The sequence below is a fragment of the Taudactylus pleione genome, unplaced genomic scaffold (assembly GCF_031769625.1).
Source record: "Taudactylus pleione unplaced genomic scaffold, aTauple2 ptg000251l, whole genome shotgun sequence".
Lineage (NCBI taxonomy): Eukaryota > Metazoa > Chordata > Amphibia > Anura > Myobatrachidae > Taudactylus > Taudactylus pleione.
Genome location: NW_028284653.1, coordinates 5,143,259 through 5,170,067, shown reverse-complemented (window position 1 = coordinate 5,170,067; position 26,809 = coordinate 5,143,259). Strand labels below are relative to the sequence as shown.

General features: G+C 43.5%; 1 protein-coding gene across 2 annotated transcripts in view; it reads right to left on the bottom strand.

Annotated features, from left to right (window-relative positions):
• LAMB4 (laminin subunit beta 4) overlaps positions 1-26,809 on the bottom strand; it is a 269,670-nt gene that overhangs the window by 37,221 nt on the left and 205,640 nt on the right. For both annotated transcript variants that reach the window (XM_088480192.1, XM_088480193.1), the window contains 6 exons: positions 23,181-23,384; positions 21,302-21,446; positions 18,062-18,115; positions 12,725-12,923; positions 11,638-11,776; positions 8,140-8,316 (listed from right to left, as the gene is read on the bottom strand). In XM_088480192.1, coding sequence (XP_088336318.1) covers positions 8,140-8,316; positions 11,638-11,776; positions 12,725-12,923; positions 18,062-18,115; positions 21,302-21,446; positions 23,181-23,384 — 918 coding nt within the window. The remainder of the gene's footprint in view (positions 1-8,139; positions 8,317-11,637; positions 11,777-12,724; positions 12,924-18,061; positions 18,116-21,301; positions 21,447-23,180; positions 23,385-26,809) is intronic.

Below are 26,809 nucleotides of genomic sequence, written 5' to 3'. Positions count from 1 at the left end.
CAAAATTTTTGTACATTGAACCATCAAAAATCAAAGGTTTCATTATCTGAGCCATGCCAAAAAAAATTCCGTATTTTGGTTTATTCCATATTTCGGAATATTTGGATATGGGAGACTCAACCTGTACTATTATTTCAGTCGAAATAATAGGATAGTTCTCCCGAAAACACATAGATGCCACGATAAACTCGCGGACCTATGTGTTTTTGCCTTTTTTCAGGTGGAAAAACGGCAGTTACCGTGGATTCTTTTTCGGGACACATCAGATCCCGGAAAAAAACCCTGATAAGTGCCAGCGTCAGGCCGACTTCGGAGCTAATTGGATAGCCCCGGGCGAGGTAATTAGCCATGGTAATTTACCACGGCTAATTGGATACCCCCCATATATTCAATGTTGAATGTGCACATGCACTTATGATATGCTAACGACCTGTAAAATAAAGTGAAACTGTACTGTAATTTCAAGTGCAGCGTGAGCACATCTGATATACTGTAAATAAAATCCACATGTACAGTGTATAAGCAAAAGAAATTCAATCTAGAGATGCTGCAAATCCTACTAAACTAGGTAATTCCTTGAAAACAGGTACTTTATGTAAAGCTATATGAAGAGGTCACTATGAAGTGATCAAATTGAGTTAATGGAACAAAATTAGTTGAACTTGGCCTTTGTTTTTGCAGAAGGGATTCTGGTTACATCTTTGGATGAGCAGCTTTCATCTGGGATACCCACCTCCTGGGTTACTATGTGAAAAATCAGCCCTATAGGGCACATGGCTCTTTGTTTGGGGCATGCCCACACTCCTTTTTGATCATTGGACAGGATGTACTGTTGCTTTGACAACTTAAGCTGCAACACAACTCGGAAGGGGACATGGAGAACTCCACATGGAGGTGTGGCTGCAATTCTGGCAGGCTCACGCCACCAGACTGGTCTAGGTACTTTTTGTCCAATACCCCTATGAACGCTCCTGACCGCATAAAATAGTCAACTTGACCATGCCACGTCAACTGTTTCACTGTCGCCTCTGTTTTACACACTTTATTTTAGGGGTGTGCACCGGCCACTTTTCGTGTTTTGTGGTTTGGTTTTGGATCTGGATCTTTCTTCGTGTTTTGGATCTGGATTGGTTTTGCCAAAACCACCCTTCCGTGTTTTGGGTTCTGGGTTTTGTGTTTTGGATCTGTATTTTTTTTAAAAAAAAGCATAAAAACAGCTAAAATCACAGAATTTGTGGGTTTTTCTGCTCCTATGCTATTATTAACCTCAATAACCTTAATTTACACTAATTTCCAGTCTATTCTGAAAACCTCACACCTCACAATAGTGTTTTTATGTCCAAAATGTTGCACCGAGGTAGCTGGATGACTATGCTAAGAGATACGAGTGGGCGGCACAAACACGTGGCCCATCTAGGAGTGACGCTGCAGTGGCAGACAGGATGGCAGTTTGAAAAACTAGGCCCCAAACAGTACATAATGCAAAGAAAAAAAAGAGGTGCAAGATGGAATTGTCCTTGGGCCCTCCCACCCACCCTTATGTTGTATAAACAGGATATGCACACTTTAACAAACCAATCATTTCAGCGCCAGGGTCTGCCACACGACTGTGGCTGAAATTATTGGTTCGTTTGGGCCCCCACAACACAAGCTGGCAATTAAACTGTCCCTGCACAAACTGGCTCTACGGAGGCATGATGTCGTTCTCATCCTCCTCATCCACTGATTCCTCACCCTCTTCAGTGTTGTGTACATCCTCATCCTCACAGAGTATTAATTCGTCCCCGCTGGAATCCACCACCACAGGTCCCTCTGCACATTCTGGAGGCTGGTTTCCCTGGAAGAGTTGATAATTCATTTTGATGAACATCATCTTCTCCACATTTTGTGGAAGCAACCTCCTACGCCTTTCGCTGACAAGGTTCCCGGCTGCACTAAACACTCTTTCGGAGTACACACTGGAGGGGGGGCAACTCAGGTAAAATAGAGCCAGTTTGTACAGGAGCCTCCAAATTGCCTATTTTTCCTGCCAGTACATGTACTGAGTGTCTGACATACCTACTTGGATGCTGTCACCGATGTAATCCTCCACCATTCTGTCAATGGTGACAGTGTCATATGCAGTGACAGTAGACATGTCAGAAATTGTTGCCAGGTCCTTCAGTCCGGACCAGATGTCCAAACTTGGTCCTGCCTGCCCTGCATCACCCCCAGCGGGTTGCTTAGGATACCTACGTTTTTTCCTGGCAGCCCCAGTTGCGGGAGAAAATGAAGAAGGAGCTGTTGACATGTCACATTCCGCTTCAGCTGACAGTGTTTTCACCAGCAGGTCTTTGCACCTCTGCAGGCTTGTGTCAGCCGGAAAGAGAGACACCACATAGGCTTTAAACCTAGGATCGAGCATGGTGGCCAAAATGTAGTGGTCTGATTTCAACAGATTGACCACCCTGGAATCCTGGCAAAGCGAATGAAGGGCTTCATCCACAATTCCCACATGCCGAGCGGAATCGCTCCTCCTTCACTTTCTCCAGCTGCTTCTGCAAAAGCCTGATGAGGGAAATGACCTGACTCAAGCTGGCAGTGTCTGAACTGACTTCACGTGTGGCAAGTTCGAAGGGCTGGAGAACCTTGCACAACACGGTATTCATTCTCCACTGTGCTTGAGTCAGGTGCATACCCCCTCCTTTGCCTATGTCATAGGTGGATGTATAGGCTTGAATGGCCTTTTGCCGCTCCTCCATCCTCTGAAGCATATAGAGGGTTGAGTTCCACCGCGTCACAACCTCTTGCTTCAGGTGATGGCGGGGCAGGTTCAAGAGTGTTTGCTGGCGATCCAGTCTTCGGCACGAAGTCGCTGAATGGCGACAGTGGCCGAAATTTTTCGGGCCACCCAAAGCTTCTCCTGCATGCCCCTGTCGCTTTTAGTCTGCATTGTTCCACTTGTCCACATGTCCGTGGTTAAGTGGACATTGGGTACAACCGCATTTTTCAGGACACTGAGGACACTTTTTCTGACTGTCTGTACAGTCTCGGTATCGTCTGCCTAGTGAAGTGGAATCTAGATTGGATTTGGAACCGGGGACACACTACCTCCATCAATTGTCTAAATCCCACTGCACTAACGGCGGATACCGGACGCACGTCTAACACCAACATAGCAGTCAAGGCCTCAGTTATACATTTTGCTTCAGGATGACTGCTGTCATACTTCACCCTCCTCGCTAAGGACTGTTGGAGGGTCAATTGTTTAGTAAAAGTAGTGGTGTTCCTACTTCCTCTCTGGGATGATGAACGACTCCCAGCAGCAACAGCAACAGTGGCAGCAGTAGGCGTAGCAATGCAGGATCATCCCGAGGAATCCCGGATAGGAGAGTCAGTCATGCCAGTGACATGGCCTGCAGGACTACTTCCGATCCTGACTGAGGAGGAAATTGACGAGGAGGGAGTTGACGGTGTGGTTTGCAGGCACTTGGATACAACAGGACAACGGGATTTAGGTGTCCCTGGACTGCTTACGGTCTTAGCCAAAGTTTCTGAACTTGACAGTAACTTTTTATGAACGCGCTGCAGGTGCCGTATAAGGGAGGATGTTCCTAGGTGGTTAACATCCCTATCTCTACTTATTTCACCTTTACATATGGCAAGACAGTTGTTGTCCAGATTTGGATAGAAATATTTCCAGACCAAAGAGGTGGAATGTTTGGTCTTCTGCCCAGGCATGACCGTGATGGGCTTTTTCATCCCACGGACAACAACTGTCTCCCCCGGAGCCTGATTTAAACAAACCACATCACCATCAGAATCCTCCTCGCCAACTTCCTCCTCAGCGCCAGCTACACCAGTATCCTCATCCTGTTGTACTTCAACAGTGACATCTTCAATTTGCATATCAGCAAGTGGACTGTGGGTGCTCCTTTCAGCACTTGCAGGGGGCATGCAAATGGTAGAAAGAGCCACCTCTTCCCGTCCAGTGCTGGGAAGGTCAGGCATCGCAACCACCACCACACTTGGACTCTCCTTGGGGATTTGTGATATCTTCTTAGAACGCACAGTTCTTCGCTGTGCTTTTGCCAGCTTAACTCGTTTGATTGTTTTAGTGGGAGGAGGGCTTCCATCGTCATGTGAAGCTGAACCACTAGTCATGAACATAGGGAAAGACCTTAGCCGTTCCTTGCCACCGTGTCATAAATGGCATATTGGAAAGTTTATGTTTCTCCTCAGATGATTTAAATGTTTTTTTTAAGGTCATTTTCCTGAACTTTGTCATTTGGGATTGTATGTGCCCTCTACTATGACATTGGGCATTGGCCTTGGCAGGCGACGTTGATGGCATGTTATCGTCTATGTCATGACTAGTGGCAGCAGCTTCAGCACTAGGAGGAAGTGGTTCTTGATCTTTCCCTATTTTATTTTTATCGGAGAAAGTTTGGTCCTCCATTTATGTTATATTGATATATACGTGCGGCTAAGGTGCACACAAACACAGAAAATAATATTTTATTTTTGTTGGAGACTAGTGCACTTTGTGGGTTACACCACCCTTTAAGAAATGAGCCAGCCGGCTCTTTACTTATGGGACACAGGCGCATGCTTGGCGCTGCTCCTTTGTTGGTGCACGTGCAGCTACAGTGCACACAATTCACAAAGACAGGAAAAATGTTTATTTTTATTTTTTGTGGAGCGCACTTTGGGGGTTACACCACCCTTTAACAGATAGACGCACGCTTGGCGCTGCTGCTTTCAGGATGCACGTACAGTGCAGACAATTCACAAACACAGAAGAAAATATTTAATTTTTGTTGGAGTGCACTTTGGGGGTTACACCTCCCTTTAACAGACAGACACACGGTCGGCGCTGCTGCTCTGAGGATGCACGTACAGTGCACACAATTCACAAACACAAAAAATAATTTTTTATTTTGTTTGGATTGCACTTTGGGGGTTACAGCACCCTTTAACGGTCAAGCCAGCCGGCCCTTTACCTATGACACAGGCGCATGCTTGGCGATGCTCCTTTGTTGATGCACGTACAGCCACAGTGCACACAATTCAAAAACACAGAAAATAATTTTTTATTTTGTTTGGAGTGCACTTTGGGGGTTACACCACCCTTTAACAGACGAGCCAGCATGCCCTTTACTTATGACACAGGCACACGCTTGGCGCTACTTTGTTGATGCACGTGCGGCTACTGCGCACACAGTTCACAAACACAAAAAATAATTATTATTTTTTTTGGAGTGCACTTTGGGGGCTACAGCACCCTTTAACAGACAAGCCAGCTGGCCCTTTACTTATGGGACACAGGCGCATGCTTGGCGCTGCTCCTTTGTTGATGCACGTGCAGCCACAGTGCACACAATTCACAAACACAGAAAATAATTTTTTATTTTGTTTGGAGTGCACTTTGGGGGTTACAGCACCTTTTACCGGTCAAGCCAGCCAGCCCTTTACTTATGACACAGGCGCATGCTTGGCGCTACTTTGTTGATGCACATGCGGCTACTGCGCACACAATTCATAAACACAGAAAAAAAAATATTATTTGGAGTGCACTTTGGGTGCTACAGCACCCTTTAACGGATGAGCCATCCGGCTCTTTACTTATGACACAGGCGCACGCTTGGCGCTACTTTGTTGATGCACGTGCGGCTACTGCGCACACAATTCACAAACACAGAAAAAATATTTTTTTTTTTGCACTTGGTGGGAGCAGCCCTGATGGACAGAGCACCCCCTGGACAACACTACAGCACCCCTTTAGAACTACAGCCTTTATGGGACACTACACAACACAGCCCCTATGGACTTTGAAGTGGACACAGCCCCTATGGACAACTGACTGCACAACACAGTCCAGCCAGCCCCTATGGACTCTGGAGGAGTGGACACAGCCCCTATGGACAACAGCAGCACAGCACAACACAGCCAGCCCCTATGGACTTTAGAGAAGTGGACACAGTCCCTATGGACAACAGCAGCACAGCACAACACAGCCAGCCCTTATGGACTTTGGAGGAGTGGACACTGCCCCTATGTACACCAGCAGCACAGCACAACACAGCCAGCCCCTATGGACGTTGGAGGAGTGGACACAGCCCCTATGGACAACAGCAGCACAGCACAACACAGCCAGCCCCTATGGACTTTGGAGGAGTGGACACAGCCCCTATGGACAACAGCAGCACAGCGCAGCACAGAACAGCACAGCACAACACTACACTGCACTACACTACACAGCCCAGCCAGCCCTAACTCCCACCCTCCCTCTTCACTGTCCACAGCCGAGTGAGAAAATGGCGCAGACGCGGGTACCTTATATAGAATCCAAAACCCGCGAGACCCGGAAGGCGGGATGATGACGTTTTGCCTCGATTTCAGATCCGAGTCAGGCGGGAAAAGTCGAGCCTGACTCGGTTCGGCCTCGGATCGGGGGGGCTTGGGGGGGTTCGGATTTCAGAAATCCGAACCCGCTCACCCCTACTTTATTTATAATTATTCTTACATGACAATTTGTAGTCATGGAAGTAAGCATCAAAGGGCAAACAAAGTGGATAAAAAAGGTAAGTCAAGAACATGAACAGTAGTAATATTGCAATAGAATACAACCAATATGCACTTGTCACATAATTATTTGGGCCTAAATTTTAAGGAAATAAAAATAATAAATAATAAATAATGGAGAGGGCAAGAACTAGGAAGTCTGGAATGGGGCCACTTTTCACAAATTTTGGCTTATTGCCAGGGGTGGTGCTTGTTACTGGGGGCATAGTAGGATGGGCAGCTTGCAGATGCCCAATTAAAGTGCTCTATTGCTATTCCTAACATAGGGTCAGTGAGCTATCCCTAACATAGGCCGTCTCCTCCCTGATGGCCCCTTCTGCCCACAGCTGCAGCAGGACTCACCTCCTCCATACAATGCGCTGTGCGACATGAATGTGCAGGGAGGAACAAGTCAAGTTGAGGAAATGTAATCACAAGAATAAACAAGTTATTATCATAAGGTTTTATTATGAGTGTGAAGAGGTTAGTGGTTTAACCGAGTTAAAAAAGATGAAGGGTTTCTTTTAATCAGACTGATGGAGGTCATTAAGAAATTAATTTTTCAGCAGGAACTCAGGGCCTGATTCAGAGGCGCTCGCAAAAAGCGAGCGCTCGCTCTGAATCAGGGCGGGCATTGTTTTTTTTAGTTGCGGCCTCCCGGCCGCTCGCATAGCTGTGGGCGGCCAGGATGATGGTCGCGATGGTCAAGACCATCGCGACCATTGGGCTTGCGACGAGACCCTTGTGGCCGCAAGCCCCAGAGTGCTTCTGGCTCTAATAGAGCCGGAAGCTCTCTCACTGACATCACTGATGATGTCAGTGGGGCCGCGCACAAACGGCAGACGTTCACTTGGGAACGCCTCCATTTGTGAAGCCACCCCCATCCACGCCTACAAAACGGGCCGCCCCTTTTGTAGTGAGCCACGGAGCAGGTGCTTTTTGCGCTCGCTCCGGGGCTCACGCATGCGCAGTGCGCACGCCGTGCATGTGCACTGGGCCACCATTGACCTGCTTGCGAGCGTTATGCACTTGCGAGTGGGTTTGAATCAGGCCCTCAGTCCCTTATGAGTGCCTTATTTTCTAAATACTCTATAAATGTATATATAATATATATTTTTATACATATATAAAATAGTTTTTCTATAGCTCCACCCCCAGTAGCTCCACCCACAGTTCCTGAACCTATTTTTCAAAAAAATTAGCCCTGTATAAGACAGTCACTGGAATTCTCTGTATTACATTTTGCTCACTAGTATATTCTGTATTATATGATGGTAAATAGGACTCTCTTTGTATTATTTGACAGTCACTAGTTTATACTCTGCATTTTTCTGTATTTTATGGCATCAATGGGATGTTCTCTTTATTTTATGAGGCCACTTTCAGTATTTTTCCCAGAGCCAATTTAAGTTCCCAATCAATCCCTGGTGACATGCTTCTAAGGTGCCCTAGGCAGTGAGTGAATGTAATTCTAACACAAGGAAAGGAACTTTAGAATTGGATGCAAGACTATGTTATGCAGTATTATTTATATGGTAGGTTTCAATTTAACCAAAAATAGTATTTAAAAAACATAGAAAATATGAGAAAACATACATTTTCACTTTCAGTTGCAGCTTTTAAAGCTGAATTTGCCCCTTTCTGTGCTTTTGTGGCCGTGTTCCGGTTCTGTAGCATCTTTTTTTGCAGGTCTGCAATCTTTGTCTCCAGTTGAGTGTGTAGATCTTTTATAGCCTTAAATTTGTTATCAGTCATATCTGCCTTTGTTTTAGCCTGGGAAAAAGGTATAACATTACATCATACTTCACATCTATTGTATATAGTTAGGAAATGCACGTAAGTTTGAGGTAGGTAGGTCTACTAATGCACAGTTTGTCAAAGCTGCTCATCATCAAAAGCTTTGACTAATGGATTTAAAACGCAACTGTATAAATGCTAAAGATGGATTAATGTCAAAGCATAGGCCCTGATTCAGAGCCGGACGCTCTGACCAGAGCGCTCGCTCTGAATCAGGGCCCTCCTCCTTTAAAATGGAGCGTCCTCCTGGACGCTCGTATAGCTGTGGGTCACCACCCACAGCATATACCAGCGTCCAACAAGATGGTCGCGATGGTCTTGACCGTCGCGACCATCGGACTTGCGAGTGAAACCCTGTGGTCGGGTTTCTCAACCACAAGCCCTGGAGTGATTTTGGCTCTAGCAGGCACGCCCCCGGCACGCCCACCAAAGGGGGCGTGCTGTCAATCAACATCGACAGCACGCCCCCTTTGGTGCGAGACCCAGAGCGATGGAAAGTCCTTCGCTCGCCGGGTCTCGCGCATGCGCACGACGGAGCTCCCTCCGTCGTGCGCATGCACAGTGGGGAACATCGACCCACTTGCGAGCGTACTGCCGCTCGCGAGTGGGTCTGAATGACCCCCATAGTTTGTAAAAAAAATGCACACATTGTTTTTAGTTAAATCTATTAATTTCCAATGTAAAAAACAAAACAAAAACTTTTTTGTCCATTTTCGGTAGATTGTCTTTGCCGTGTGAAGAGAATTAAGCAAACAAATGCTTTTTTTTGAAAGTCAAAGTCTTCTGGAAAAAAAAGAAAAGGTGTGTGGGTTCTGCATAAATATAATTACAAGTATTGATATTGGTATGTGACCTGCCCAAAAAGTGCCATAATAGGCTCCGATGCAAAGCACTTCTTAATTTCTTTCATGTGTGTATTGTGTCTGTGTCAGCTGGGTTAGGGACAATACTGTGAGCATCTCTGAATGTTTAGTCTATAGACATCTGACGGCTCGGCCATTGCAGAGTTTTTGTACAAGAGTTTGTTTTGGCTTCTTTGACTATAAGAACATGTCTTGTCATTCCTTACTGAGCTCAATACTCATTGATGTTATCTGTTCCTTGTTTTAGTCAAACTCCATCAACTCCCCTATAAGACACTGTCTATCAGACACATGTTTGTGTTTGCAATGTCAAGTATGTACATGAATAGGGCTGCATTTGTATTATAACTATGTGCTTCTTGTTTATATACTGTTTAAAGAACTGATTTAAAAAATAGTAATTTAAGACTTTTAATAAAGACTTTTTTGAGACTTTTTGGAGGTCCACAGTCCTCATATAAAAAGATCTGGTCTGAATGACTGGATGTCCAGGTTCGCTATGCCTTGTTGAGCCTGATTCATCAGGCTGTTACTCTGAAGCCCTTTAGATTATAGAGATGGGCATATCCATTTAGCCAAATTTCAGAGATTTGATGTCAGCAAATGAATTTGTGCATCAAGAAAGATATGCAGATGTAACAACACTATAGGTATAAACAATTTAAAATATATGGTGCGGTTTGATATTCAAAATGTTTTAATATTATAAAACAATTATCACATAAAATTAAAATAATTATATATATATATATATATATATATATATATCACCAATCTGCCCCGGCACTCCCATCACCTATCCATGTCAGGCATGTAACTGGCTCTGGTGCCCTCCTCGGGGGTCAGTGCCCCCCAACATAGTATCCAGAAACAAGAGGCGACACTCAGAGACAATAAATCAGTGTACCCGATTTTGGATGTTTAATGCGTGATCGATGTTTCGGGGGAACGCGTCCCTCTCCTCGGGACAGCATAACAACAAGTGATGTGACAATGCCACATAGCATAGTGTGAAGAGAAACTGAAGCCCCTGCCTATTTTGCAAAGGAAACACCAGCGAACGACTTTTCAGCACTAATATATTTTTTGCAACTACCCAAGCATCAACAGCCTACGGCCTGAATATCTCCAAGAAATCAGCAGAGGCAGCAGATGTGGCAGCAACGATATGGATATGGTTAGCGTTACTGCCTCACAGCACTGAGGTTGTGGGTTCGATTCTCACCACGGCCCTAACTGTGTGGAGTTTGTATATTCTCCCTGTGCTTGCGTGGGTTTCCTCCGGGTACTCCGGTTTCCTCCCACACTCCAAAAATATACTGGTAGGTTAATTGGCTAGTGTGTATGTATGTGAACCCATGGTGGGTTTGAAAGTAAGCTACAATAACATAAAAATAAAGCAACCAGAAGGTCTTCAATCAACCTGTCTAATTCAGAGACATGATATCAAAGTTAAGTATCTTATTTATTCTAGGTGCAGGGCAAACATCTGAATGTATTCTTCAGCTATTCAGCTATAAGATATTCTTTGGATGGCCCATCCTTAAAGCTTTAGAGGAGCTACAGTATGGATTGCTCACAGTATCACTGAGGGGAAAATGAGCAGGGTGTGACAGTGGTTCTCACTCTGATTCTCAGTTTAATGAAAGTTTCACTGCATCATCAGTGGTTTTAAAGTGGAAACTAAGGGCCTGATTCAGAGCCGCTCGTAAGCGGCCGCTCGTTCTCTCCAAGCGATGTTTGCCCAACTGCGCATGCGTACGGATCGTAATACGCATGCGCGAACCAGTCAGTGCGGCCGAAAATCGTTTGTACGCTAAATAGCGAATGCCTGCTAATATGAGTGACAGGAGGAGGCGTATGTGGGTGGTAACAGGGGAAGGTGCTTGAAAACGGGGAGTGGAAATCAGAACGCAGGCGTGCTTAAAGATCAAAGCGGGCGTTTTAAGGGTGTGCATAATTAATACTGGAGCGTCATTGACCACGTCACTGGGTTATTTTATAGCCAGAACTGCTCGCAAATTTGTGGTAGCAAACACCAGCCACAAGAATAGCGAGCAGTTCATACGCTGTTCGATGTACTCGATTAATCTAATAAATAGCGGACATGACGTATGGTGCGAGCGGCCAGGGGGCGTCTTTTTCAAAATTACAACCGCAAGTTTTGTTCGCTCGTTCAGACATAGAGGCGTCAACAGACCGCAAAGAGCGAACGGTTCATTTGAATAGCCACCCCTTTTTGTTGAACGAACGACCGCAAATAGCGACCGGCTCTGAATCAGGCCTTATATTCAATAGAAAGCGCAATGGTTTCGTATTGAATTTTAACCAAAATTCTTTGATGGGCAATTTCACATTTTATAGTAACTATTATTAAAGTATGCAATATAAAATGAACTGAAATATCTGTAGCAGTAAAAAAAAATTTTAATACCTGTGAAAGTTTGTTTCTGATAGCTTGGATTTCCTTATTTATATTTTTTAGTACATCCATGGTCTTCTTCTGAGTATTTTCAGTCTGTTTTAAATTCTTTCGAATCTCATCTCCATTTGGAAGGTTTTCAACTGCTTTTCTTAAATACAATATGAACATGCATACCATTTAAATATATATATATATATCATTTATACATGCACTTATCTTAAGTCATTTCAAATAATGTAATTCAGCAGTTGTGATGCACAGAGTGGGACTGTGGCAAATATGCATCAAATCATGTTGTTATTTTTGTGGTTACTGTTGAACTGTTTGATAACTCTTGCTATATGCTCATTAACATTACTATATAATTGCTGCTCAAAATAATACCTTAGTCCCTTTAAAAAAATAAGTTGTATCAAATGTTTTCTCATGCAGTGCTTGCCCTTGATCATAGATCTCCCATTAATGCATACTTGCCTACATGGTATTTCTCTTTTGCAGGAGACTTGGGGAGAGTAGAAAGATCGGGTCGTTATGGGGGCGGGGCCTGACATCTTGCATCATTAGACCCCGCCCCCTTCGTGGGAAATTGCCGCGATTGGCGTAAATTTGCATAAGGGGTGGGGCTAAATGCCACAATTCGTGCAGAATCGCATAATTAAGCCCCGCCCCCTACACAGAGACCCGCGATTGCCGCGGAAGTTCTCCCCATTCTGCCCACTTCGCTAGGAAGTGGGCAGAAAGCGGGAGAAATGCCTACCCTTCCGGGGGTGCGGGGGGTTACCCGAAAAATCGGGAGCCTCCCGCGAAAACCGGGAGGGTAGGCATGTATGCATTAATGACACTGACCACTCAAGTATAATTGCGTAATGTATGTTTACTTAATATTAAGTCATTTTAAATCACCTACTTACACAGATTTCAGTGTAAAATAATATTCAACATATCATAGTTATTTTGAGAGGTTGGGCAGTGATCATGTGTGCACTGTATGTCTATTTAACTACTCTGCACTAAACTGGCCCAGTGTGAAGGCCTCTGCATCTCCTAGCCACATACTGTAATAAACAGCAACTTGCTATTTTGAGAATACTCTTACTTGGCATCCTTTGCTTGCTGAGTGAGTTTCTTTACTTGATCTAGTTGGCTTTGCAAATTCTTCTTGTTTTGATTATAATCATCACAATACTTTTTCATTTTGTTCAGCATGTTAATTAAATCATAAGGGGCGGCTGGCAGTTTAATGGCAAGAATTTCTTTAGCTATTTTCTCTATTTCTTCTGGGTCTAGAGTAGCATCTGCAAAGAGAATAACATCATGTCAATGCATTGGAATTAACAATTTAGTTGTCTTTATAATAAAATTTGTTAGAATTATGCATTAAAAGGTGCATACACACACAACGATGTAAGTAATGAATGATTTTCGTTGAATGATTTTCGTTCAGATTTTCCCTTGAAAAAGTGAACGAAAATCATTTTACAAAGTAGTTGGTCTTACTTTACTTAATAAATGATTTTCTGTGTGTTGAAGGAAAAATGTTGCAACTTCTATTGAAAATCGTTCAGTTGGCCAGTCTGACTGAACTACAAACTACAATCGACAACCGTGAACGTGCATGAACCATAATCATTCATCGTTTATCGTTTTACACTGAACAATTTTTTGAACGATTGAACGATAACGACGTCGTTATAGTTAAATCGTTCAAAAAATCGTTGTGTATGTACCTTATCTTTTTATTTCTCATATTATGGCAGAAATGTGCAAGATAAATAAATAAATGCTGCGCCAAGACTCTGCTAAATAAACAGAGTTGGATTCTCATATAAGTTCAAGATTACTACAATATATTTTGAATGTGTTCTACTTTGCCAGATTATCAGAACTGTAGCGCTTGTGGTTTTGCTTAATGTGTCTTACAGTATTTAGCCTGCTGAGTTGCTAAAGTAAGTGCTTTGAAATGCAAGTGTACAAATATGGTGGTAAAGGGCTTAGCACAGACGGTGTAATGGTTAGCATTAATGCCTAACAGCACTGAGGTTGTGGGTTTGATTCCCTCTATGGCCCTAACTGTGTGTAGTTTGTATATTCTCCCTGTGCTTGTGTGGGTTTCCTCCAGGTACCCTGGTTTCCTTCCACACTCCAAAAATATACTGGTAGGGTAATTGGGTCCCAACAAAAAAAAATAACAACCCTAGTTTGTAAACATTAGGTAGGGAATTTAGATTGTAAGCTTCACTGGGGCAGGCATTTGTGAATGGACAAATATTCTGTAAAGTGCTGCGGTATATGTGTGCGCTATATAAATAACTGGTAATAAATAAATTTTATTAATGGACACACTATAGGGTATATTTACTAAAGTGCTGGTTTTTAGAAGTGGATCAGATTCTATGTATTATTTTCTAGACGGTGCTAGATAAATGTTAAGTAGAATCTGATTAGTTGCTAGGGGCAACAACTCCACTTCTAAAAACATGCACTTTAGTAAATATACCCCTATGACTTACATGATTATATATAAATAATTTAAGGTTATTATTAGGGGTGAGCGGGTTCGGATTTCTGAAATCCGAACCCCCCCGAGCCCCCCCGATCCGAGTCCGATCCGAATCAGGCTCGACTTTTCCCGCCTGACTCGGATCTGAAATCGAGGCAAAACGTCATCATCCTGCCTTCCGAGTCTCGCGGGTTTTGGATCCTATATAAGGTACCCACGTCGGCGCCATTTTCTCACTCGGCTGTGGACAGTGAAGAGGGAGGGTGGGAGTTAGGGCTGTGTAGTGTAGTGCTGCTGTTGTCCACTACTTCAAAGTCCATAGGGGCTGGCTGTGTTGTGCTGTGCTGCTGTTGTTAATAGGGGCTGTGTCCACTACTTCAAAGTCCATAGGGGCTGGCTGGACTGTGTTGTGCAGTCAGTTCTCCATAGGGGCTGTGTCCACTCCAAAGTCCTGTGCAGTGTCCCAGTCCTAAAGGAGTGCTGCAGTGTTGTCCAGGGGGTGCTCTGTCCATCAGGGGTGCTCCCCCCAAGTGCTAAAAAAATAATATATTTTCTGTGTTTGTGAATTGTGTGCGCAGTAGCCGCACGTGCATCAACAAAGTAGTGCCAAGCGTGCGCCTGTGTCATAAGTAAAGGGCCGGCTGGCTTGACCGTTAAGGGTGCTGTAACCCCCGAAAGTACACTCCAGTCCAAACCAAAAAAAAAATTATTTTCTGTGTTTGTGAATTGTGTGCGCAGTAGCCGCACGTGCATCAACAAAGTAGTGCCAAGCGTGCGCCTGTGTCATAAGTAAAGGGCCGGCTGGCTTGACCGTTAAGGGTGCTGTAACCCCCGAAAGTACACTCCAGTCCAAACCAAAAAAAAAATTATTTTCTGTGTTTGTGAATTGTGTGCACTGTGGCTGCACGTGCATCAACAAAGGAGCAGCGCCAAGCGTGCGCCTGTGTCCCATAAGTAAAGAGCCGGCTGGCTCATTTCTTAAAGGGTGGTGTAACCCACAAAGTGCACTACTCTCCAGCAAAAATAAAATAATATTTTCTGTGTTTGTGTGCGCTTTAGCCGCACGTATATATATCAATATAACATAAATGGAGGACCAAACTTTCTCCGATAAAAATAAAATAGGGAAAGATCAAGAACCACTTCCTCCTAGTGCTGTTGCTGCTGCTGGGAGTTGTTCATCATCCCAGAGAGGAAGTAGGAACATCACTACTTTTACTAAACAATTGACCCTCCAACAGTCCCTAGCGATGAGGATGAAGTACGACAGCAGTCATCCTGAAGCAAAACGTATAACTGAGGCCTTGACTGCTATGTTAGTGTTAGACGTGCGTCCGGTATCCGACATTAGTGCAGTGGGATTTAGACAATTGATGGAGGTAGTGTGTCCTCGGTTCCAAATCCCGTCTAGATTCCACCTGCATCCTCAAAGCAGCAGCGACAAGCGTGCGTCTGTCTGTTAAAGGGTGGTGACACCCTCAAAGTGTGCTACACAAACAATTAAAATATTGTTCTTTTTTTTTCTGTCTTTGTGAATTGTGTGGGCTGTAGCCGCACCTGCATCCTTAAAGCAGCAGCGACAAGCGTGCGTCTGTCTGTTAAAGGGTGGTGACACCCTCAAAGTGTGCTACACAAACAATTAAAATATTGTTCTTTTTTTTTCTGTCTATGTGAATTGTGTGGGCTGTAGCCGCACCTGCATCCTTAAAGCAGCAGCGACAAGCGTGCGTCTGTCTGTTAAACGGTGGTGACACCTCAAAGTGTTCTACACAAACAATTAAAATATTGTTCTTTTTTTTTTGGTCTTTGTGAAATGTGTGGGCTGTAGCCGCACCTGCATCCTTAAAGCAGCAGCGACAAGCGTGCGTCTGTCTGTTAAAGGGTGGTGACACCTCAAAGTGTTCTACACAAACAATTAAAATATTCTTCTTTTTTCTGTCTTTGTGAATTGTGTGGGCTGTAGCCGCACTTGCATCCTCAAAGCAGCAGCGACAAGCGTGCGTCTGTCTGTTAAAGGGTGGTGTAACCCTCAAAGTGTGCTCCACAAACAATAAAAATATTCTTTTTTTTTTCTGTCTTTGTGAATTGTGTGGGCTGTAGCCGCACTTGAATCCTCAAAGCAGCAGCGACAAGCGTGCGTCTGTCTGTTAAAGGATTACATCGGTGACAGCATCCAAGTAGGCATGTCAGACAGTCCGTACCTGTACTGGCAGGAAAAAGAAGCAATTTGGAGGTCCCTGTACAAACTGGCTCTATTTTACCTGAGTTGCCCCCCCTCCAGTGTGTACTCCGAAAGAGTGTTTAGTGCAGCCGGGAACCTTGTCAGCGAAAGGCGTAGGAGGTTGCTTCCACAAAATGTGGAGAAGATGATGTTCATAAAATGAATTATCAACTCTTCCAGGGAGACCAGCCTCCAGAACGTACAGAGGGACCTGTGGTTCCAGCAGGGACGAATTAATACTCTGTGAGGATGAGGATGTACACACTGAAGAGGGTGAGGAATCGGTGGATGAGGAGGATGAGGATGACATCTTGCCTCCGTAGAGCCAGTTTGTGCAGGGACAGATAAATTGCCAGCTTGTTTTGTGGGGGCCCAAACGAACCAATCATTTCAGCCACAGTTGTGTGGCAGACCCTGGCGCTGAAATGATTGGTTTGTTAAAGTGTGCATGTCCTGTTTATACAACATAAGGGTGGGTGGGAGGGCCCAAGGACAATTCCATCTTGCACCTCTTTTTTTTCTTTGCATTATGTACAGTTTGGGGCCTAGTTTTTCAATGCCATCCTGTCTGCCACTGCAGTTTCACGCCTAGATGGGTCACGTGTTTGTGCCGCCCACTTGTGTCGCTTAGCATAGTCATCCAGCTACCTCGGTGCAACCTTTTGGACATAAAAACACTATTGTGAGGTGTGAGGTATTCAGAATAGACTGGAAATGAGTGGAAATTAAGGTTATTGAGGTTAATAATAGCATAGGAGCAGAAAAACCTACAAATTCTGTGATTTTAGCTGTTTTTATGCTTTTTTTCAAAAAAATACAGATCCAAAACACAAAACCCAGAACCCAAAACACGCAAGGGTGGTTTTGGCAAAACCAATCCAGATCCAAAACACGAAGAAAGATCCAGATCCAAAACCAAAACACAAAACACGAAAAGTGGCCGGTGCACACCCCTAGTTATTATATATTACATACATCTATTTAATAATCTATAATTATAATTTAAGGGGGTTGGAAATGGAAATTGAACTACTACCAAATGATCTAGGGGCCCATTTATTAATGATCGCATTTTGCAATGCGATCAGGGCATCCAGTACCGCCCATGATCGCATTGCAAAATGCGATCATAGCGGCCGGATGTATTAACCGGCACATGCAGGGTGACGGGCTCCGAAAAGGAGCCCGGACCTGCGATGTGGCCGGAGTGCATTCGGGACTGCTGCACATGCGCAGTCCCACGGACTGCACATGAGCGGCACCCATTGCCGGCGGAAGGATCTGGGAGATCCCTCCGCTGGCTGATATGCGGTAAGTGCCTATAGACTACAGCGGCTAATGCTATCTTCAGATGGCGTTAGCTGCTGAGGGCAATATCGGGAATGCTTCGCATTCCGGATATTGGTACATTTGGCAGCATCGCATGCCCCATAGAAACCTATGGGGGAGGCGGCTGCCAGCGGTAATGGAGGGATCATACATCCGGGGGATACTTAGTATTTGAGGTAAAGGCCCCGAAAATATGTGTTTTCGGGAATTTTACCTCAAATATTGAATGAGAAATGGGCCCCCTATTCTTATAAATAAATATATGTACAGGGATTTTATGAAATATATTTGTTGGCAAAAATTGTAACAAACACAAAGCATACATACTCAACAACATAATGCATTAGATATATCTTGCAGAATTTGTATTAGATAACGCTTACCGACTTCCTGTGGCTTCTTAGAAATGCCTCGGCATTGATAAACTGGTACACGTTCTACAAGTAAATAGCCAGTTAATACCGAACAACTCTTAGATATATTAGCAAATGTGCAGATAACGTGCTGAGGATTATATTTGTGCAGAACCATTGCAAAGATTTCCTATTTTAAAAAGGACATGTCATCTCCATGAATTTTACTGAAAACATCTGGTATATAAAACTAAAGCCCTCATTTATTAACAAGTTTTATGATTCACAATGACTGATAAAACTTGTTGCGTATGATAAATGGTGCTCCAGCCAATCAGTCATTTTTCAAACAGATGACAGTTAGAAGCTGATTGGCTGAAGCACCATTTATCATACACAACAAGTTGTATCACTGTTTGAAAATGATAATACTTGTTGATAAATGAGACCCAAAATTACAATATGCACTCTCATCCTAATGTAACAAACATAAAATGAACAAAACAAATTTAACTGCTATTCTATATTTTCCATCTAAAAGTAGTATTGAATATAGACAATAGACACAGAGGGGCAGGTGAACAAGAGAGAGAAGGATTGAAGAGAGAGAAGGCAAGAGAGAGACAGAGTAACAGGAGAGAAAGAAAAAGGGGAGTGATAGAGGGGGAAGAATGACAGGCACAGAAAGAGAAATAGACAGCGGAGGAAGCGGAAAGATAGAGATGAAGGAAGAGGGGGGCAACAAAAGGGGGGGTGCTGAAGGAAAGACAAACGAATGAGAGACAAATAAAGGCCACAAGAAATGTTGGACAACAGTTAGTAAATAAACATTTCTGCAATGACAACATTGATTTATAGATATTTTACTGTTATTTCTACTGGCTAAAGCAAGGTACGGCAACAACTTCACTTCAAGCTCATATGTGGTAAAGCACACCTCTACTAGATAGGTGAAAACATTTATCCACTGTAAATGGGCCAGAATAGATTTCTTTCACTTTCTGGTCACTTAATCACTGTAGACAGTTTTCAAATTATATACTGTGTGTAGTCAGTGTGAAAGTGTATTATACCATATACAGAAAAGGCAAATCTGGTGACATCACTATAATCCACATTACAATGGTCCAGGTTACACTGAACATATCTATGCTGGTAATAAAGTAGATCAAGCAATCTCCACTGATATTAAAAGTTTACTCAAAGTTGAAAAAAATACTTAAAAAATACATAAAAGTAAATGAAATTGAGTTTTCTGAATTAAACCTTGAGAAAAGTGCACGTGTGGGAGGTATAGCAGATTATGATATCATTTACTTTATGCAAGATCAAGTATTAACACAAATTGGGCCTGATTCAGAGATCAGATGCAGCCGCATTTCATGCATGGCAATAATTGAGGAAGTTCATCTGTATTCAGAGTTGGACAAATATATGTCTCCATACCATCCCTATCCATGCACTTGTGAAAGTAGCCTTCATCATGACTTTGTACTAGCACTATCCTTGGTGCAACAGATGTCAGAATTCAGACAGATATCTGCATACAATCACCTCTAAATAACCCACAATGCTTGAGTTATGCCCTCAGAACACTTATGTGAACAGGGGTGCCGAGAGGGGGGGATACTAATTACCCAGGCCCGGGCTTGCTGAAGGGGCCCGGCGGGGGCCTGGGTCCAACACCAACCCCCCTCTCCCTCCCACTTACTTGTGAACTGAGCAGCTCAGCACACAGCAGCAAAGGGAGACTGCAGTGCAGCAGCAGTCTCCTCTGCCTGTGGGGGGGAGCGATCATTCTGATCGCTCCTCCCCCTGGATTTGTGCTGAGCTGAGGGGCTCACAGCGGCCCCCTCCCCATCGCCACAGCACCATGTCGCTGCAACTAGGTTGTTCCTTTTTTACCCCTAAGGGGACATGGCCACGCCTCCCGCAATTAGGCCACACCCCCTTCCCTGGGACGGCTCTTAATGGTCCTGTGTGTGAAAGTCCAGTTACCATCCGAGTTACATCTATCTGCAAGATGTGGGTGAAATGTGTATGACTGAGTGGTTCGTTGTTGCTCATAGTTATGTTTGCTCAGCTACAGAACATGTGCATTGCTAAAAATTGCAAGATCTGTCTGCCAAATGGACAGACCCATTATATTGTTGTTTATATTATATTCCAAAATAAATTCTGAAGTTGCTCGACACAGTGTTTTAAAAATTGTAGATTTAGCCCAATGCCAACTATTCATTTTGGTATGAAGTGAAGTAGAAAAGACACAAACGTCTTCCTTGCTACAATTTTCTTTGTTTTAACAAAAGAGCGAATAACATCAATTTAAATAGAAATGATTCAATCTCACAGCATTCTTTTTTTTATAAAGGAAGTAGGATGAGGGAGAAGAACTTTTCCCATTACTGTGTAAAATTCCAGTTTAAGCAGCTGAAATAAATGGGATGTAGTTATGAGACCAGCAGCCGCATGGCCGCTGGTCTCAATCCCAACAGCAGAATCCCAGCAAGGGATTTAACATAGGCGTCAAAATACCAACGCCTATGTTAATTCCGATGCCGGAACTCCAGCCCGAAAAAAGGTAAGTCCGGGGTGTCCTTAGCGTTAGCCGCGGGAGTGGGGGTGGGGGAGGGTTAGGATTAGGCACTCTAGCGGGGTTAGGGTTAGGTTTATTTTTTGGGGGGGATTAGGGTTACGCACCACTAGTGCTCAGAGTTAAGGTTAGGCACCACCAGGGGGAAGTTAGGTCTAGCTACCCCCCCGGGAGGGTTAGGTTTAGGGTGCGGGTAGAGGGGGTTAGGTTTAGGCACCCCTAGGGGGAGGTTAGGGTTAGACACAACTAAAGGAGGGTTAGGGTTTGGGGGGGGGACAGGGGAGGGTTAGAATCTTACCTGCCCCAGTCGAGATATCCTCCTGTTGAGCATCCGCTGTCGGCATTTCAATCCCATTCCCATTTAATGTAATCTCAATTTAATTCATACTTATAACATTCCAATCATTCTTTGCACTCCAGAATACAATATTCACAATGTTATTTACCTGACTGTCAATTAGTATGTACTGTTATAAATAAAACAGGTTATCAAATACCTGGAACTTTATTGCATATCCAGGAGTAACAGAAGATTTGAATAGCTATCACCAATTACACTGGAAAGTTAATAGTTAATCTGGTGCAATATTGCTGGTGTCTAGGATAGTCTGTAATTGTTACAAAAATATTCCAAGTTATCCATGTTAGCCAGTGTATAGATAAATAAGAACACATACCTAATAGAAAATCTTTAACATTCTTTATAAGCTCTTTTGAACGATTTTTGTCAGCTTCTATACGAGTCATTGCTTTGCTTAATGTTTTGTTCAATCTTGCAGCTTTTAACTTTGTGTCTTCTGCCAGTCGCCTTATGTTTTCAATCTATAAGAGAGTAGATTTGTTTCAGGTATCATGCTTCAAAGAGCGGATGACAGTCAACTGAAAGTTGTTGTTCAATACAACTTAAACATATTTATTAATTAATGTTTACTCTTTGGAATTATGGGAATTATAGTAACACGCCGTGGTTAATTCAGTCTATGGGGCATATGTATCAAAGCTTGATGTGAGATAAAATTGTGAGATATCACCAACCAATCAGCTTCTAACTTACATTTTGCAGGCGGTGTGTAAGAAATGATAGTTTGGAGCTGATTGGTTGGTGATATATATTTCACAATTTTATCTCACATAAAGCTTTGATACATATGCCCCTATGTGTTTATAAAATACAGATCAGTCTAGCTTGTCTCTCTGAAATACATATATTACTCTTTAAAAAAGTTTTTTTTAATGTGCATTTTACTAGTCAGATTATATTTATTATTCTTCTCCTACTAATCTCCATTTAGGTGATAAACTAGTCCTAAATGGCACAATCCTAAAGGCAGCAAAAACTAGTTTCTCACTTGTTGACAGTTTTACTATTTTGCCCAGATAACTATATTTTTTTTGTTGCCACATATTGCAGCAATGGGGTTAATTTAAGAAGATTCTCTTACAGGGTTGGTGATAAGATAAGATCTCGCCCCAGCGAAGAGTAAATAGTAAAATGAGAATTTATGCTAGCATTTTTCTACCATGTTCGGGGCCAGCTTGCATAATATGCATACATGCATGATGAGCATCTGCTCATATAATATCTGGATATCTGCAAGCAAAGATGATTGATGTTTACAGTAACAGCTCACAGAGACAAGAGACTACTATGGAACCTTGCATTTGTTACCAATTAAATTATTTTATATTAAGTTATATTAAATTTAAAACTAGAATTTTGGACCCAACATTCGTAGGGTCTCTAGCTGTCATGCTCAGTGTTACATGTTGTTTTTTCTTTCTCTTTCCCCACCTTACCATCTCTATCACCTCTTCCCCTTTCTATCGGTCTCTCATCCCTGTCCTCCCTCCTTCATCTTTCTCTCTCATTGCTATCCCCCACATCCCCATCTGCCTTTCTCATCTGTCTCCCCTTTGTGTTGTGTCTCTCTCTCCTTTCTGCCCCCTATCAGTTCTTTCTCTCACTCATCTCTGCCACTCCTCCCTCCAACTCTATCTGCTGTCTCATTTCTGTCCCCCTTTTCCTGTCTCTCTCTCTCATCTCTGACCCACCTACCCACTATGTCTGTCTCTCTCATCTATGATCCCCTCGTGTCCTTCTTTATCATCTGTCCTCCTCTTCCATCTATCTCATCTCTCAACCATCTCTCTCATGTATCTGTCCATCCTCACCCTGAGTTCTGTTTCACTCCTCTGTTGTTCTCATCTCTCTCTCTTATCTTTGTCCCCTTCCCATCTCTCCCTTATACACGTTGCGGAGAAGGGGGGGAGCTTGGCTCCTGGCTCTACCTGGAGGAAACTGGTGCTGCAAGTGCTAACAGGTGCTTACAAGCATACAATGCTGGAGCTGAAGAGAGAATGTTTTCAGGCATCAGACAGCCAGTGAGAGCTGTGCAGTTGCTAGATGGACAGTAACAGATTATATATACAGTAGATATAGAGACTGCAATAATTTAAATACTGTCTATATGTCATATTTTGTGAAACATGTGCACTGTTTTCCAGCATAGTATTAACTATATTTGAAGACAACAATATATTTTTTTAAATATTCACCTGTTTTTCAGCTTCAAGGAGATGAACTACAACACTCTTTAATTTAGCATCTGATTCATTTGCTTTCTTCAGTCCATCTTTTGCCACTGACAAAGCTCCATTACAGTTTGTCCCGCCACATTTTCTATTACCAAACTTATCTCGGCATAAAGCACCTCCACATGGTGCAATGTCACATGGAAAGTCCCAAACCGTTCCACAAACCTATGAAAAATAGATTCCATTTAGAACTTGTCATGAATAAATAATATATGAAGCTTATGGGAATTAAATCATGATTTACAATGAACTTTCCTGAATTCGCACAAAGATTTCTGTGAGTAAAATAAAACTGTTATATATCTCACACTTTACGAGTATAATGCCACCCTCGCTATAATCTCAGTTTTATTCTTTGTTTTATGTGCAAGTGCTTTTTAGTATGGGGCTAGTTGTCCCTGTGGATGGAGGTCCCAAGTTTTTTTGTGGGACCTAATCATCTAGAAATTTAAGTCCCATGCAGAATAGCACTCATACATTATACTTTAAACTGGGAATATAGCAAGGGTGGTATTCACATCATGACATGTTATAGTGTGACAAGCCCAGTCTATCAGTCTGATGCTGGTTACCACTTTTACTGCTGGTTACGCCACCCACACTTCACAAACGTGGTAACCAGCTCAAATTGTGGTATGTCGTTTTAAAAAATATATTTAGGGCCCCATTTAATAACAAGTGATGTGTTTGTTATCACTCAATACTAATCTTAAGTACTCCAACCAATCAGCTCCTAACTGTTATTTTACAGGCTGTGTTTGAAAAATGACAGGATCTGATAAATTTGAGCACCATTTAAAATTAGTAACAAGTGATAACAAGCATATCACTTGTTATTAAATGGGGCTGTTCATTCTTAATTTAGCAAAGAAAAATATGTGCTGATGCTGTTATCATCAACAACACATCTTTCCACCAGTTCTTATATACAGGCCAAAATTAAGCCTACGTCTCTAGGTATGCTGCCAAGTCTAACTAATTTTAATTAAACCACATTTCCAGGGGCGTGCTATACTTAAATGTGCAAGCTCCTACTACAAGTGCAAGGGAATGCGGATAATATCCCTACGATCAGGATGCCTACAGAACACCGATATTGGAACCCCGACATAACTGGGGATGCCAATGTTGGAATCCTGTAAGTCAGCATTCCGATCGTAAGGAAACTGGGGCAAGGTAAGTATCAGCCCCTTTAGGTTTAGGCACCCCATGGAGACTTAGAGGGGTATTCGATATGTGAGCGAAAAGTCCGTGCTGGACTTTTTGCTCCACATCGGAGATTTTCCTGGGATAAAGTATCGGGCGAGCGCCTGCTTTATCCCCATATTCAATTTAAAAGCTACCAAAACGGGACCCGGCGAAGTAGGATCGGCGAAAAAAAATGAAATTTACCTGGAATAAATTGTAGGACCCCCTTAAAACTGTAAAAACATGGGGGATCACTATGGGTACCCCCGTTTTAGCCTGCAAATGAAAGTCGGGGTTTTAAATAGCGGCTGCAGGTGTTTTTTTCCCGACATTGAAGAAGTGTTGCAGAAGAGCACTTCGGTTTTTTTTTTCATTTTTTTAAGTGGTCCCATCAAATTTGGGGTACATGAAAATGGGTACTAGCATATTTTTAAGTCCCTAAAGTCTTTATTTAAAAATTCTGCAAATATGCACCTGCCGCTAATAATCTATTCTAGAAAACACCTGCCGCATATTTGCAGAATAGCCCTGAACCTATTTACCTATTTTTAAACACTTTTTTCCCATTTTTTTTTTTCACCCCAAATTTTTTAATTTTTTTTTGGGGTGTCCCTTTTTTTTTTTTAAACTTTTTTTGACAGTTTATTTTAAAATGACATTCCCAGGGATGCAGGCTATTTTTTTTAAACCTGCACCCCTAAACCCCAATTCTGCACTTTTTTTCGCCACCTATTCAGTGGTGAAAAGTTATCCCCGTTTTTTTTCAAAGACTTTTCGAACCTGCAAAAAGTCTTTGAAATTGAATACGGGGATAATTGAAATCGTCGAAAATGACGTAATCGGCGATAATTTATCACTGATTCTGAACTTTTCTCTCCAAATTGAATACCCCTATTAGGGTTAGGCTGCGGGTGGTGGCAGGTTAGGGTTAGGCTTCAGACAGGGGGGTTAGGTACAGGCACCACTGGGGGGAGGGTTAGGGTTAGGCACTAAGGGGGGAGGGTTAGGTTTAGGCACTTTCCAGGAGGGTGTCACGCTTGGCGGCGGGTTTTTGAAAGTCGATGTCTGAGGCTGTGGGAGGAGGCGAAGGCGAGGGGCCTGGACGTATGATCTCCACATCCACAAGTCTTGGTCGTTGGCTAGACCTAGTCAATGGTGCGGAGTCTAACTCACAAGAAGGTGTTCGCCAGTGACCCCTCCAAGCGGGATATGGGCTTGTGCGGCTCCCTGTAAGCAGGTCGCGGTCCTTTGACTTGGTGACCAAGGCCTGCAGGGAAAAGAGAATCAAAACACCCGTGGCCCAAGAGTAATGCCTGGAATAGGCACGTGGGGAGTGGGATAGAACTCCTGGCTGGAGAAAGGAACTTGAGGTGCTGGCTAGAGAGGTGTGGAGATTTATTGGTAGGCTGAGGTAACAGCTGGATATCCCACGAAGTATATACCGGATTGCCGGCTGGAGATCATGCACTAGGGTGCAATGAGACGAAGGGTTAAACTGCTCACAGGCTGTGATGGTGAAAGCACTGCGATGAGATGAAGGGTTAACTTGCAAACAGGCTGTGATAGTAAAAGCTCTGCGATGAGATGAAGGGTTAACTTGAACACAGGCTGTAGTGGTAAAAGCACTGAGGTGAGATGAAGGGTTAACTTGCAAACAGGCTGTGATGGTAAAAGCACTGTGATGAGATGAAGGGTTAACTTGCACACAGGCTGTGATGGTAAAAGCACTGTGATGAGATGGAGGGTTAACTTGCACACAGGCTGCGATGGTAAAGCACTGTGGTGAGATGGAGGGTTAACTTGCATACAGGCTGTTGCTTAGGAAAGGCACTGTGGAGAGATGGAGGTTAAACTTGCACACAGGCTGTTGCTTAGTAAAGGCACTGTGGAGAGATGGAGGTTAAACTTGCACACAGGCTGTTGATTAGTAAAGGCACTGTGGAGAGATGGAGGTTAGCTTTCACACAGGCTGTTGATAGTAAAGGCACTGTGGAGAGATGGAGGTAGAACTTGCACACAGGCTGTTGATAGTGAAGGCACTGTGGAGAGATAGCTTAGAAGCTTCTGGAAGAAACACGCTGGAAGCACGGGAACCTGGAATGAGACTCCTCTAGTTACACTAGCGGCGACAATGATTGTTCAGGCAACTACCTGGAGCACAGGAGCCGGATATATACCCCTGGAAGCCTGCTGATAGGCCCACAGTGTCAGCTGACCAGCCGGGCCACTCAGGGAAGGAAGTACTGACATAGGGAAAGTGTCATGGCGGCGCCCATGATGGAAACTGCGATCCCTGCTCACCGGGTCGCCTGACACCACAGCTACAGGGTGAATGCTCAGCTCCTCCCACATTGCCGCGCCAGCCGCCCGACTGCCCGGGAAGTCAGAGGAAGCCGGCGGGA